This window comes from Canis lupus, chromosome 1 (assembly GCF_003254725.2).
Source record: "Canis lupus dingo isolate Sandy chromosome 1, ASM325472v2, whole genome shotgun sequence".
Taxonomy (NCBI): domain Eukaryota; kingdom Metazoa; phylum Chordata; class Mammalia; order Carnivora; family Canidae; genus Canis; species Canis lupus.
The window spans coordinates 87,858,192-87,874,691 of NC_064243.1; the positions used below are offsets into that span (position 1 = coordinate 87,858,192).

Here is a 16,500-nt window from a genome sequence, read left to right on the forward strand (position 1 = left end):
AAACAAAATCTTTTAAGAAAAAGAAAAAAGAGCTCAGGGGCATCTGAATGGCTCAGTTGGTTAAGCAGTCTGCCTTTGGCTCAGGTCATGATCTCAGGGTTCTGAGATCAAGCCCCGCATCAGGCTCCCTGCTCAATGGACAACCTGTTTCTCCCTCTCTATTACTTGTACTCTCTCAAGTATACTCTCTCTCTCCCTCAAATAAATAAATAAAATCTTAAAAATAAAAGAACCCTAATTTAAGAAACTTTTTGAAGATTCACATATAAAGTGACTCCTCTTTTCTGAAGAAAATTTTGACACTGTTTCCTCATAGGTATATCTGGGTGTATATAGGTAGGCAGTTGTAAATAAGGAGAGGTTTTAAACTTAGTAAATGGAATTAGGCTTAATAGAGTAAATTCTGGGGACGCCTGGGTGGCTCAGCAGTTGAGCACCTGCCTTTGGCTCAGGGCATGATCCCGGGTTCAAGTCCCACATCATGCTCCCTGCGAGGAACCTGCTTCTCCCTCTGCCTATATCTCTGCCTCTCTCTGTGTGTCTCTCATGAATAAATAAATAAAATCTTTTTTAGAAAAATGGAGTAAATTCTGTACCATAGTGGTTTTTAAGCTTTTGTGTATATCACCTGGTGCACTTGTTCAAATACGTTGCTTTGTCACTAGTTTTTGATTCAGCAGGTCTGGGATGAGGCCTGAGATTCTATATTTCTTTTAAGTTCCAGATGAATATGATGTCGTAGATAAGGACCTTATTGTGAGAAACACTTCATTACAAAGAAGTTAAAATTACATAGAATAATATTTTGTCTCGTTTTATAGTATATGTATCTTGACTTACCATATAAAGAAACATTTCTGATTTGAGAAGAAAAAGGATGCAGGACTGCAAAAGTAATTGGCTGTTGCATTAAATATTCTTTCAATGACACACAGACTTCCTGTACATTAAAAGAAAAATAGTCTCAATAAACCCATTTGTTAAAGTATCCATAAACCTTCTCAGTATCACTTCATATTATATCCTGGAGTGAAATGCCTGTCCTAAAAATGATTGTAAAATACAACTATCTAGTCATCACTGTTTAGTATTTTCATTTAAAAGGAAGTTATTTTTCTTATCAAATAAAACTTTAGAAATAGCACATTACTGTTAGAAAGAAAATATATTGTGGAACTATATTTAGGAACTAAATTCATCTGAGTAGGTGAGGTATATGATTTGGGCTCTGGTCTTCTTAGAATTAAAGTTCTAAATAATAAATAATAAATGAAGTATCAAACCCTACCACAGGAAGGACTTTTTAAGAATAATAAGTTTTAGTAAATGAACTAATTTTATTATAATAGACACATTGAAAATTGAGAATATGAGTAATATCAGAGTTTATTATCAAAAACATATCTGAGAAATTAAATCAAAACCTAAATTGTATTTACTTGAGAAATAGGTGGAGAGCTCTTTCATGACATGCTTCGTAATTGCATGGGAGCTTTGAACACTTTTATTTTATTTATTTTTTTAAAGATTTATTTATTTATTTATCATAGAGAGAGAGAGAGAGAGAGAGAGGCAGAGACACAGGAGGAGGGAGAAGCAGGCTCCATGCCGGGAGCCTGACGTGGGACTCGATCCCAGAACTCCAGGATCGCGCCCCGGGCCAAAGGCAGGCGCTAAACTGCTGGGCCACCCAGGGATCCCCGCTTTGAACGCTTTTAAAACAACACCAAAAACCTCACATGGCTCTAATTTCTACATGAATTTCAAAAAGGAATGGTCTAGTGTATCAAGGGCCATGCAGGTAGTTTACCTGGTAATAACATCTTTTGGGAACTTATCCTTGGTAGTAGTGAAATGAAAGGTGTCTTAAGCACAAGGCTCTGTTTCAGAAAAGCAAAAACTTGGAAGCAACCTAGATGTCTAACCAAAGAGGAAAAGGTCATTAAATCCTAGCACAGATACTCAGTGAAAACTATTTGACCATTTTAAATGTTCGTTTTAAAGATGATATAGAACCATGTAATTCTTAAGCTATAAAGCAGAATATAAAATTATATGTTGAAATGTATACGCATATAAGGAAAGACTGGATTGGGACTCCTGGGTGGCTCAGCAGTTGAACGTCCAGCTTTGGCTCAGGGAGTGATCCCAGAGTCCCAGGATCGAGTCCCACATTGGGTTTCCTGGGTAGAGCCTGCTTCTTTCTCTGCCTATGTCTCTGACTCTCTCTCTCTCTCTGTCTTTCATGAATAAATAAAATCTTTTTTTTTTTTTTTTTAAAGAAAGACTGGAGGGAAAATTAGAAAATAAAAATAGAAAAAAATAAAAAGAAAATAAAAATAGTAATTTTGTTAGGGTAGTGATTGAATAAATAATTTTTTCCTTACATCTTAACCATACTATGTACGTTGTTCTGTGTGTATTTTTTGGTAATGAGCCATCTCGAGTCCAGTTTAGGAAGCTAGAGCTATTCTTGACTAGTATTGCATCTGCCCTACAGATACTGATGTCAGGCCTTGTACGTTTTGGAAATAAGACAAGCCAGAAAACCTCTTTGCCCTCTCTCAAATAGGTAACTAAAGTTCCACGGTTGATTTAAGAACTTTTGTTTCTGCTTTTTAATCCTGTTTCGAGATTACAAGAATATATTCTTGATTACCATGTGTGATATTTATGAAAGTTTCATGTTATTTTTTTTCTTGGAAATTCATTTCCCAATGAGGTTATGTTAATAGCCATGCAGTGTGTTTGGATGGAAAGGTAATGATTCTTTTCATTTTTTCTTTTACAGAAAAGAGCTGATCCTCTCTGGCACTTTAAATCCAATTAAGGACTTATATCTGGGAAAACTGGCCTTAACTAAATTTCCAAAGAGTCCAGAAACGTGGATTCACAGGTGTGGTTAATTTACACTACAGGATTCTTAGGATTCAGAATGGCTGGAAAAACAACAGTGTCAAACAGGGTCACATATTGGTTCAGAGTATGAATTCTAAAGTCAAGGTACCTACGTTTAACTCCAGATGCCATCATTTGCTCCTTGTGTGAGCTTCAGAAATTATTTAAGCCCTTTAAGCCTCAGTTTTCTCATTTGTAAAATGGGAATAATAAATACACCTATTTCAGAGTTAATGGTCAGCTTTACATGAAATAATGTATGTTAACACTAACAGTGCCTGGCACATACTACTCAGTAAATTTTAGCTATTATTTATTATGAACTATCTGAGCAGTCATAGAAATGGCATTTAGATAGCTATATCAGCTATAAATGAGCAACTCAGGTTTTTATAATTAATTTGGGTGTGTTTCTGGTACAGATGATCATGGTGATGGTTGTGGTTATTAAAATTAACGAAATAAGGAAGATAAGGGCAGCTGAGGTGAATGGTGTATAGGCTGCACTGACGTTGCTAAGACTGTAAATGCAGAGACTATTTTTAGGTTAAAGGCCTGAGTCCCAAAATGCACATGAAAGTTCTCTTCACCATCCTGGTGCTCTGGGGTGTCTTCCTCTTGGACTCCATGGGACTACTCAGTTTTGACTAAAATGAAATGGTGTGGGTTGGTTTCTTGGGGTCGGGGAAATCCTCTAAAGTCTGTTTGCAGTTTACTAAACCACTTAAAACTTTTCTTAAATCCTGAGCATTTTCAGGATCTTCAACAGTTCAAGGTATCTTCGCTGTAATCTTGCCTTTGGCTAGTATTGTAAATCAGCTCCTTCCACACTGGTTGAAGTGCCACCTCAATTCCTACTAAGAGAAAACAGAGAGGCCTGTGGATGTGTGTGTGGAGATTTGGAAAGGAGTGGGGGAGCGGATAGTATTGAATATGCATTCACCAATTTATAGCCTTGTCAAATATTTTACAAAGCAAGCTTTTGTTGTTAATGAAAAAAACTTCAATTTGAAAATGACAAAATGAATTTTCTAACTCAATTTCTAGTAACCTTAGGGTTGGAAATTTTTAGTCTAAAAGAATGCTTCTTATGAGAAAATATTTGTAAAAACTAAAGACATTAGTGGTTAGAGATGCTTTTTTAGTGCTCTTCATTTAAATGTCCGCTAATGAAAATCTTAAATAGACAAGGGGAAAATCTGTGGATAAATATATTTTAAAACCTCCTTGATGGTTTAACTAATGATACTGTATTTGTGTCCTTCCAGATTCTATGCTATAACATAGAAATTCAGCTTAATGAAAACAGTCATAATGCAGCTTCTTGTCTGCAAACAAATACACAGAGGGTGAGGCCTGCACATGTAATTGAAGATGTGAGAACCATGATTCCTCTTCTGGGACCAGGCATTAATTAATATACCCTCCACTCCCACCACCACAACCTCCCCTACACACACACACACACATACACACACACACACCTTGTCTTTGTATTTTCTGACCAAATGGAGTTTTTGAGTTGTCATATTGGAACTGAGGCATTCTCTTTCTGACACGTTTTAATGTTTTAGAAAAGTTTCTCTTTCCTCTTTGTGCTTTCTTCCCCCTCCTCCCCATCCATGGTGCTGAAGTTAATTACATCTTTAAGAACAAAACAGCAGAATAATCCTATTCCCCCTAAAATTGGGCCCATGGACCGGGATTATTTTGCATTGTATGAATGGAGATTAAGACCAAAGAAAACTAATTGTTTTCCTTTCTGCTTTATGTTCTTTCCTCTTTCTCATTCCCACGGGTACCTTAACAGGCGATGGGTGCTACAGCAGCTAATTCAGGAAACCTCTTTGCCTTCCTTTATGATGAAAGGAAACTTGGGGACGATTCCTGCAGAAAGGACACAGAGACTAATACGAGAAGAGCTGGAGGTCTGTGGTGAAGCGGCAGGGAGATACCCAAGCAACTATAATGCCTGGTCCCATCGCATCTGGGTTCTACAGCACCTGGCCAAGCTAGATGTCAAGGTAAGGCCACTTTTCATCTCCCTAGGCACACTCCCTGTCTGCTCTTTCAGTCTTCTGGTAGGAGTTCTTCCTCAGAGGAGCTTTTAAGGAGGAAAGCAGAAGAATTAATGGCCTAGCAGCCTGGGCAGGGTCTAGCAGCTGATACTGCCAAGGAAACCCTGGCAATTAAAAGAAAGTGTGCATTCCCCACCAGCACAGTTTCTGGCACTGTTGAGGTTAGGACATTAGTAGAGAACAAAAGCAAGTTTAAGCAGTAAGAAGACTGAGCATAATTCATTTTGCCCTGAAAAGGAAGGGATTATTAGGTCTTATACAGTTGGAGATGTTCTTTCTTGGTGGTCTCTTATGTGACCTAATGTACTGAATCAGCTGGCTGCCTTCTCACCCTTTCCTCTCCTGGGGAAGGAAGAGAAGAGCTCACCTGGTGTTCCCAAACCTCCCTGCATCTGTAAATTACCCTAGGATTTCTGAGTCCCACTCCAGGCCTACTAAATCCAGGAGAGGGTAGGATTCAAGATCAATACTTCTCATGGGGCTCAGAGGGTTATCTGGATGCAGAGCCATGTTGGAGGCTGTTACAGCCTAGTCTCTTTAGTTCAGAAATATAGAGACTGAAGTTTCCAGAGAATTTTAATGGCTTAGACTTAGCCACGTTTGCATCACTTATTATGCATCAGTATGAGAAACAGGTATCCTTTTGCTCCTTATTATACTATACCTCCTCTGTGTTTTTCTTCACTCCTTATGTTTCGGTGCTAGTAGGAATGTATGGTATCCCTCTGAAAGCCACTCCAGCTTCAGACAAATTAAAGGGGCCAAAATACCTCAAGTGGTACTTTCAGATTAATTAGTAGGGAAGCATTTTCTTAGTTTTGCTCCCCAGCCCCTTCTTCCAGGCCCCTTTCTTGGCTCTCTCCCGTCCTCTGTGTCCTAGCCAGAGATTCCTCCAGGATAAATAGGAGTTTTCATTTCTAGGGAATTTGAAGCCAATTGTCCTGGAAAAGTAGCCTTCCTTTCCAGTTTACATTAGCTTTGTGTTTCAGGAGGGGAGGCCCCTGGAAAGAGCAAAGACAATCCTACTGACCTGGCTTCAGAGTTTGGCCCTACCAGCTTTATGTAGAAAGAAAGGTTTTAAATGTTTCATCTGGGAACTACCAGTTCTGCCTGCCGCAGTGGATTCGCGTGCAAATGATTTGAGCTTATGTGTGTGAAGTCCTGAGCACCTAATAGAGGCTCACTGAATTTTCATTCCTTTCTCTGTTCTTCCTAGATAGGAGATTTAGGTGAAACTGACTCCTAGTTTGCTAGATCAACTGAGAATAATTTATTCATGAAAAAGTACCAAAACTCTTTGATTCCCAGACTCTGCCCTATATCCTGGGTGTGGCACAATGATAAAGAGATTGCTCTCAACAAATTGAAAATCTAGTTCAGGAAACAGATTACCAACACTTTCAAAGCAGCTTGTTGCTTGCAGGAGCTGAGGGAAGCACACAGAAATGGCTTCTCATTGAGGCTGGACTCAATGGAAGGCTTTGAGGAAGGTTGTTAGATTGTCTGGAGTCCAGAAGAACAAGTACAAGTCATCTGGTGGGATGTGGGAGATAGGGAGTCCCTGTGGAGTTTGGTCATCTCGGCTCCACAACTTGATAGTGTGTAGGGGATAGGGAGGGGCATGAGGAGCGTTGAGGACAAAGAGAAAGGCAGAGTCCAGGTGGTCTGAGAGGTCTTCAGAAACTTGCAGCTTTGATGTGGACTCTTAAAAGTGGCATTCCCATAAAATCAGGAACACAGGGCCATGGTGAAATTCTTAGTTTCTTGAGACTATTTGATGTTGAAGATGACAATTCATTAGTGGTGTGTTGACTCAGCTGCCTGGGTCTACTCCTAGGCTTACATAGTGATGTTGTTCACCTGCCTATGCTCTGCCTTTGGTTGAATGCCATGCACTTCCTGTCCCCACTGCCATTGCAGCTCTCTCAGTGAAGAGTACTGAAATTGCAAAATCCCCTTTCTGTTCTTAGAAGCCCCTGGGCCCAGTTAGGAGATCGTGCCCTACTACTACTACGCTTTGTCTATTAGAGAAAGTAATCACAGAAGTACCATTGGTCTAAAGCAGAGGGAGAGGGACAAGCAGACTCCCCACTAAGCAGGGAGCCTGACCCGGGGCTTGATCCCAGGACTCCGAGATCATGACCTGAGCCAAAGGCAGACACTCAACTCGCTGAGCCACCCAGGTGCCCCCCCAATTTTTTTTTTTTAAGTCCTGGTATCCAGCATTGATAAGGGAATGAAAACCAGCATTGTAGAAATTGGTGTAATCTTACTGAAGGGCAACATGGCAGCACTTCTGAGGCTTCACCCAGAAAAGGTGTGTTTGTTGTAATCTAGCTGTACTGCCTATAAGAATTCATCCTAAAGAAAAGCCAGGGGATATACAGTACAATAGTGTAGTAATTGAAGGCTCCACTTAGGAGCCTTAGGTCAGACATACCTAATGTGAATTCTGACTGTACCACCAATTTGGTTTGTGGCCTTGGAGAAGTTTCTTAGTCTCACTAACCTTCAGTTTCCTCATGTGTAAAATGGGGATGGTGATAATTCTTACCTCGGTGAGTGATATGAATTAAATGGGAAAATCCACGTAAAGTGGCTATCATAAAGTGGCTATATCAAGTGCTCATACTAAGTATTCAATAAACACAGCTATTAAACATAAAAGTTTGATATGTAAAAATACTGTTTACAATAGTGGAAAACTAGAAACCCTCTACCCCCCCCCCCCCATAATAACAGATGAGTTACATTGCAGTTCATCATGAATTTGAGTATTTTGTTGCTACTAAAAATTATATTTTGAAAGATAATTTAAAGAAAAATGTTCACTATAGGATAAGGATCTATAAAACTAACTGTGATATGGTCCTAATATAATTTTTAAATATATTATTAGCTCTAAATGAGATTTTAAAGTTTTTGGAACAGTGCTTGGCATATTTTAACTACTCAACATATATATAAACACACAGTGCTGTTACAGATATATTGGCTAGTATTTTCCATAATGAGCATGTATTCGTTTTCTAGTCAGAAAAAACAAAACAAAACAAAGCTGTGAACAGTGCTAAAGGATGGAATTAATGAGATTTTCATTTTTTGTTTTGTTTTCTCTAATGATTGTGTGTTTTAAGTAGACATTTAAGTAAATTTTAAAGTAGTCTCATTTGGGAGGGTCGAGGTGAGGATAGATTCACAGTTGAACAGAGTTTATTACTACTAGCCAATTAAAAGTTGATATGGCATGTCACCTGAGAAAGCACATAGGGTCATATTTGCAAAAAAAAAAAAAAAAAAAAGACATACAGATGGCCAATAAAGACATGAAAAGATGTTCAACTTCAGGGAAATGCAAATCAGTGAGATAGCATTTCATACCAAGTAGGATGACTGAAATGAAAAACAAGTTAAAAGTGCTGACAAGGATGTAGTGAAATTGGAGCGCTTATACGTGGCTGGTAGAAATGTGAAATTGTGCAGGCACTGTGGAAAACAGTTTGACATTTCCTCAAAAAATTAAACGTAGAATTACCACATATGACCCTATAGTTCCACACTTAGGCACATATATAAACCTCCAAAGAATGGAAAACTTGTTACAACAAGTTTGGTTTTTTTTTTTTTTTTTTGTATATTTTTTATTGGAGTTCAATTTGCCAACATATAGCATAACACCCAGGGCTCATCCCATCAAGTGCCCCCCTCAGTGCCCGTCACCCAGTCACCCCAACCCCCTGCCCACCTCCCATTCCGCCACCCCTTGTTCCTTTCCCAGAGTTAGGAGTCTCTCATGTTCCATCACCCTCACTGATATTTCCACTCATTTTCTCTCCTTTCCCCTTTAATCTCTTTCACTATTTTTTATATTCCCCGAATGAATGAAACCATATAATGTTTGTCTTTCTCTGATTGAACACAGCATAATACCCTCCAGTTCCATCCACATCGAAGCAAATGGTGGGTATTTGTCGTTTCTAATGGCTGAGCAATATTCCATTGTATACATATACCACATCTTCTTTATCCATTCATCTTTTGATGGACACCGAGGCTCCTTCCACAGTTTGGCTATTGTGGACATTGCTGCTGTAAACATTGGGGTGCAGGTGTCTTGGTTTTTCACTGCATCTGTATCTCTGGGGTAAATTCCCAGTAGTGCAATTGCTGGGTTGTAGGGCAGGTCTATTTTTAACTCTTTGAGGAGCCCCCACACAGTTTTCCAGAGTGGCTGTACAGTTCACATTCCCACCAACAGTGCAAAAGGGTACCCATTTCTCCACATCCTCTCCAACATTTGTTGTTTCCTGTCTTGTTAATTTTCACCATTGTCACAGGTGTGAGGTGGTATCTCATTGTGGTTTTGATTTGTATTTCCCTGATGGCAAGTGATGCAGAGCATTTTCTCATATGCTTGTTGGCAATGTCTATGTCGTCTTTGATGAAATTTGTGCTCATGTCTTTTGCCCATTTCATGATTGGATTGTTTGTTTCTTTGCTATTGAGTTTAAGAAGTTCTTTATAGATCTTGGATACTAGCCCTTTATCTGATAGGTCATTAGCAAATATCTTCTCCCATTCTGTATTTGTCTTTTAGTTTTGTTTTTTATCTTGATGAAGTCCCAATAGTTCATTTTTGCTTTTGTTTCCCTTGCCTTCATAGATGTATCTTGCAAGAAGTTGCTGTGGCCAAGTTCAAAAAGGGTGTTGCCTGTGTTCTCTAGGATTTGATGGATTCTTGTCTCACATTTAGATCTTTCATCCATTTTGAGTTTATCTTTGTGCCTGGTATAAGAGAATGGTCTAGTTTCATTCTTTTGCATGTGGCAGAAGAATTTTCCCAGCACCATTTATTGAAGAGACTGTCCTTTTTCCAGTGGATGGTCTTTCCTGCTTTGTCGAATATTAGTTGCCCATAGAGTTGAGGGCCCATTTCTGGGTTCTCTATTCTGTTCCATTGATCTATGTGTCTGTTTTTGTGCCACTACCACCACACTGTCTTGATGATCACAGCTTTGTAGTACAACCTGAAATCTGGCATTGTGATGCCCCCAGCTCTGGTTTTCTTTTTCAATATTCCCCTGGCTCTTCAGGGTCTTTTCTGATTCCACACAAATCTTAAGATGATTTGTTCCAACTCTCTGAAGAAAGTCCATGGTATTTTGATAGGGATTGCATTGAATGTGTAAATTGCCCTGGGTAGCATTGACATTTTCACAATATTAATTCTTCCAATCCATGAACATAGAATATTTTTCCATCTCTTTGTGTCTTTCTTAATTTCTTTCTGACGTGTTCTATAGTTTTTAGGGTATAGATCCTTTACCTCTTTGGTTAGGTTTATTCCTCAGTATCTTATGCTTTTGGGTGCAATTATAAATGGAATCGACTCCTTAATTTTTCTTTCTTTAGTTTCATTGTTAGTGTATAGAAATGCCACTGATTTTTGGGGCATTGATTTTGTATCCTGCCACACTGCCAAATTGCTGTATGAGTTCTAGCAATCTTGGGGTAGAGTCTTTTGGGTTTTCTACGTACAGTATCATGTCATCTGCAAAGAGGGAGAGTTTGACTTCTTCTTTGCCAATTTGAATGCCTTTTATTTCTTTTTGTTGCCTGATTGCTGAGCCTAGGACTTCTAGTACAATGTTGAGAGATGGTGAGACTGGACCTCCTTGTCGTGTTCCTGATCTTAGGGGAAAGGCTCCCAGTGTTTCCCCATCGAGAATGATATTTGCTGTGGGCTTTTGTAGATGGCTTTTAAGATGCTGAGAATGTTCCCTTTATCCCTACACTCTGAAGAGTTTTGATCAGGAATGTATTTTGTCAAATGCTTTCTGTGCATCTATTGAGAGGATCATATGGTTCTTGTTTTTTCACTTGTTGATATAATCTATCAGGTTGATTGCTTTCCGAGCCTTGCATCCCAGGGATAAATCCCACTTGGTCATGGTGAATAATCTTCTTAATGTACTGTTGGATCCTATTGGCTAGTATCTTATTGAGAATTTTTGCATCTGTGTTCATCAGGGAGCTTGGTCTATAATTCTCCTTTTTGGTGGGGTCTTTGTCTGGTTTTGGAATTAAGGTGATACTGACCTCATAGAACAAGTTTGGAAGTATTCCATTCCTTTCTATCTTTCGGAACAGCTTTAGTAGAATAGGTATTGCTTCATCTTTAAATGTTTGATAGAATTCCTCTGGGAAGCTATCTGGCCCTGGACTTTTGTGTCTTGGGAGGTTTTTGATGACTGCTTCAATTTCCTCCCTGGTTATTGGCTACAGCAATGTTTACAGCAATATATTTTATAATAGCCAAAAAAAAAAAAAAAAAGCCTCAAACATCCAATATCCCAAGAGTAGATAAATACAATGTGGTATATCCATACAATGAAATACTATTTGGCCATAAAAGAGGAATGAGCGGGGGAATCCCTGAGTGGCTCAGTGGTTCAGCGCCTGCCTTTGGCCCAAGGCGTGATCCTGGGGTTCCAGGATTAAGTCCCGTGTCAGGCTCCCGTCATGTAGCCTGCTTCTCCCTCTGCCTCTCTTTCTCTTTCTCTGTCTCTGTCTCTCTCTCTCTCTCTGTCTGTCATGAATAAATAAATAAAATCTTTAAAAAAAAAAAAAAGAGGAATGAAGTCCTGATACAAGGATGAGACTTGAAAACATGCTGATGGAAAGAAGGCCACATATCCTATAATTCCATTTATATGACATTCAGAATAGGCAGAGTGGATTAGTGGGTGCCAGAGGCTGGCAGGGATGGAGATTTAGGGGACTCCTAATAGGAATAAGAGTTGTTTCATCTGAAATTAGACAGCAGTGATGGCTACATAAGTCTGTGAATATACTAAAAACCACCAGTTTATTTTTCAACTTCAAAATTAACCAATTTCTAAAGTATATTAGAATAAATTTTTGAGTAGCTAAAAGATTGTTGGAAAAAAATTAAAATGAGGAATATTATATGCCAGTATATATTTAAATGTTTATAAAGACAGTCATCTGTGGTACTGGCTCAAAAATAAAAATAGTAATGGAAAATCTGAAGCCCAGAAGCAAATCCCCAATACATAATGTGTACAGATTTCATTGATGATAAATACGGCATTTCCCATAATTGGAGAAAGGATTCTTTGTTCAATTTGTGATGCTGATAAGATTGAGTAACCTTTTAGAAAATAATTGTTAGGTTTTAATCTTCTATATCAAACTGAACTCTAAATGGAATAAAAACATACCTGAAGAGAAAAACGGAATTTAAAAATTAATTGTAGTAATATATTGAGAAAAATATTTGCAACATAAGGGCTTAATATCTTTATAAAGATCTCTTACAGATCCATAAGAGAAATTAATGACTATCACAAATAGTAAATTAGGTAGTTATAAAAGAAGAGCACTAGGCAAAATAGGCATTTGTATAAGAAGAAACAGGAAAAATAAGAGAATAGGAAAAGTTATTTAGCTTTAATGATAAAAGAAATGCAAATTACAATGACATGATTTTCCATTTATTAAATTAGTGAAGATTAAGGTACTAAGGAATTTAGGAAATGTTGAACATGTTCTTCCAGTAGGAATATAGATTATACAGCCCTTCTGAAGGGCTCTTTGACAATATGCATCAAGAACTTTACAAAATATTTTTCAGCATTCCAGTTAATAAACTTTTAGAAATTTTTCCTAAATAAATAAGCTGTGCACATTGACTACGTATGTGCATTCATGAGTGTTACTTATACAAGAGTAGAAACCAAATGAATGAATGGTTAAATATTGATAATCTTTGGGATGAAATATACAAAAGTTTAAAGTTATAGAGTAATATTTAATGATATGGGTACGTGCACATAATTTAAGTGGAATAAAATGTGTATAAAAGAGTATCCCAAATTTGTGTTACAAGTAAACTGCACACATGCGTGCATAGAAAAAAAGCTGAAAGATTGGCAATTGGCCAAAATGTTAAGAGTAGTTCTCTCTGGCCTTTGGATAATGGGTCATTCTTTTTGCTTTTCAGTATTCTGTATTTTGGGAATTTTCTCAAATGATCATTTTATATTCTTTTCATAATCAAAATAACTGATTTTTTTTATTTATAAGAAGGATGACATATACAGACAGGAATGAGCATTTTCAGTAGTGTTTAATTTTAACCTGTTATCCTTCTGTGGATAGCCCTGCTTCTGTAGTTTTCTTGTACTTATTCACTTATTTCATGAGTGTTAAAAAAGAATGATGGTATATAAGTTATATGTAGGTCATTGATTCTGTCAGTACGTTATATAAGATCACTTTAAAAGTAATTGCAGTCTTTTTTAAAAAAATCATTGTTTGTATCTCTGTACCTTTTGATTCTAATAAAAAAATGCCCTGAATTCCTGTTGAAGTTTCTTTTCTCATTTCGTATGCCTTTTAAATATATCAAAGGCTAAGAATACAAGGAATTTTTCCTCCTAAAAAGTCTGAGAAAAATTTTTAAAGGATCTTTTTTTAAAAAAGATTTATTTATTTATTTATTTTTAAGAGAGAGAGAGAGAGAGAGAGAGAGAGAGGCAGAGACACAAGAGGAGGGAGAAGCAAGCTCCATGCCGGGAGCCCGACGCGGGACTCGATCCCGGGACTCCAGGATCGTGCCCTGGGCCAAGGGCAGGTGCTAAACTGCTGAGCCACCCAGGGATCCCCAATTTTTAAAGGAATTAAATTGAGGTTGTTGAAAATCTATATATGTGCTAATACATATAGTATATGTATAATACAAAGACTTAATTCACTGCAGAATTTTGTCTCATCTACTTAAAAATCATTTATCATTGATGTTGAGTGTGAGATGAATCGTGAAAAATCATGTCCTCTTGAAAATCCCTGTTATTCATGCATCTTTTTTGTACTAAATCCTTAGAATTAGGTAGTGAACAAAACTGTCATGGTCTCTGCCCTCATGGCACTTATAGTGAAGAACAAATAATTACATTGAGTTGATTGTTTAACAAATAAGTTAGGTATTGTTTTTTAAATGTTAAAGTTTACATTAAAGTAACCTCTGAATTTAAATTTATATTTACTCTTCCACATCAGCATTCTTGTAAATAGACACCCTGATGTTCACCATTATTTTGAAATTTGGTTTTCTGTGTGTGTGCCAATCAGAATGTGATTGATCAAGGTCCAGGGAAAGAATGACAAATAAGTCCTTAAATTCTGTGGTATATATAAATATATATATAACCTCTTACTATTTTCAGGGAAAGGGGAAACTAGCCTTTACTGGGCTTCCACTAAGTAAGAGCACTGTGTTGGACATTGTATACAAAATATTGGTAGGAACAGTGTTGCCAGGAGAAAAAAAAAAAAAAAAGGAACCAATCAAAGAGAAATCCAAGGTATTAATGAATGGAGAAGGAAATTCTTTGGCAGTTCCTCTTCTCACTTACCCTTTTTTCTTCCTACAAGATTCTTCTTGATGAACTGTCTTCTACTAAACACTGGGCATCCATGCATGTTTCAGACCACAGCGGATTTCACTACCGCCAGTTTTTGTTAAAGTCTTTGATTAGCCAAACTGTGATAGATGGTTCTGTATTGGAGCAAGGCCCTTTGAGAAGTGACCCAGCTCTAGTTCACCCAAAAGATGAAGAAGAAGCAGCTTCAACAGAGGAAGCAAGGATAAATCTTCCCCATCTTCTAGAAGAAGAAGTTGAATTCAGCACTGATCTTATTGATTCCTACCCAGGACATGAAACCCTTTGGTGTCATAGGTAAGAGGAGGGAAAATCCATTTTCTGCATGGAACTCCATGATTTTATGAGAGTTGTAGAAGGTCTTACATCTTAACAACTGCCCGCTCAGGTAAATGTGGTAATCTGATTGTGGAGCTTTGCCAGAGTTCAGAGGAGTTTCTGTATCCTCCTCCTAATGATCTTCAATATGAGGTTGCTCACACAGATCTTTGCCTAATACTTTGGTTGATGGTATTCAATTTGACTGTCCAGCAGAATAGCCTATGTTACTTCCAAACTGAAAACAAAAGTTTCTAGACTCCCTTGTTGGAGATTCTGATATTTATAGTATATCTGGGCTGGAGCACTGCCATCTGGTCTTTATAAAACAATGAAAAGGCTTAACAAGTAAATTTGATGCAGAGTTGACCATTGATCAGACCATCAATTAGACCTTGAGAAAAGTTAAGCTTATTGATGGACTGCAAATTAACTTTCCTTAAGTATAAGCTCTTGACACTTTTTTTTAAAGTGTGCATTTGGGAGCAAGACAGAATTATTAGGAAAGAGTGAAAGAAATTAGCAACCTCATAACCTGAGTTCTGAGTACATTTCACAACAAAGTAAGTGTCCTGTTGGAATTAAGTCCAGGTATGGGAACCCCCTGATTGGTTCTTTTTTGAGGCACCTCCATCTCTATAAATATGGATTCCACTTCAGATTTTAGGATTCTGTTTGTAAACAAAGGACTTGCCTGTGCCAAGCAGGAGCTAGACATTTTAAATGCTTATATATTTTTAAAGTTGTTGAGATGTGTCCCCTTTTGCCAGTCTAGTCTTTCTTGTAGGCTATTTGAGGAGCTATGTTCAGCTGCTATTCTGTGCTACATATCCTTAGAAGATGAAGACTATCTCCCCTCTTTGGCACCTTCATAAAAAAATTTCTCTTTCTCGTAAAAATAAGACACTCTTATTCCACATTTTCTAGAAAGAAGATAGATCTTAACTTCCATGTTGTTTTAGTGTTACAGATTTTTGTTGCTATCCTGTATTTAGGTACATCAGTAGCAAGGCTGAGGAATTTTTAAAATTATATTTGTGTTTAAGAGAGACCTAGGTTAACAGAGTAGAAGCTGTGTATAAATATTAATTGAAGTTTGGGTTGGGGCATGGGGAAAAGCAACAGTTGGGATGACCTATGTATTATTATACAGGCCAGTTTTCTACTATTGAGTCATTGCCCTTCGTACCTTATCTGTCTTTTAAGTTTTATCCTCTATAAAATGAGTAAATTATATGAAAATGAACAGAATTATCTTTCAGGGCCTTAGAGTTGCTAATACGAATAATGAGAAAGAACAGCCTAAAATTTATGTAGTTTACCAATTGTGTACAGTAGATGTGCACCCCACAGAGTCAAAATTTTTGGAAATTAGGCACCTCAATCTTCATTCTTAACAAATAACTCTAGATGAGTCGAAGGACAGGAAAACTCTCCTTAGAGGAAGGACAAGAGCTATGACTTTTAAATTCTTTGCTCAGAGCCCAGCACATCCCTACTGCATGTAGATATTTAATGAGACTCTAGTGAGGGTTTTTGGGGGAAAGTTCAGATAATACCTGTTCTTATTAAAGAAAATGCTAGATAGAGGCTATGGACTAAGCCTTTCGTGGAGCTGTTTAATTCCTTTGTTCCTGAGTCACTTCTGGTTTAGGGTATCAGTGAAGTTAATTTTGGTTCTGTTTTGGTTTTTTATAGCAGAAATTGGGCTAAGAACTATTTATAATTTTATATTGTAG

General features: G+C 37.6%; 1 protein-coding gene across 10 annotated transcripts in view; it reads left to right on the plus strand.

Moving 5' to 3' along the window:
- PTAR1 (protein prenyltransferase alpha subunit repeat containing 1) overlaps window positions 1–16,500 on the plus strand; it is a 98,192-nt gene that overhangs the window by 71,885 nt on the left and 9,807 nt on the right. For all 10 annotated transcript variants that reach the window (XM_025423335.3, XM_025423337.3, XM_025423334.3 and 7 more), the window contains 3 exons: window positions 2,792–2,896; window positions 4,709–4,922; window positions 14,436–14,740. In XM_025423335.3, the coding sequence (XP_025279120.3) occupies window positions 2,792–2,896; window positions 4,709–4,922; window positions 14,436–14,740 (624 nt within the window). The remainder of the gene's footprint in view (window positions 1–2,791; window positions 2,897–4,708; window positions 4,923–14,435; window positions 14,741–16,500) is intronic.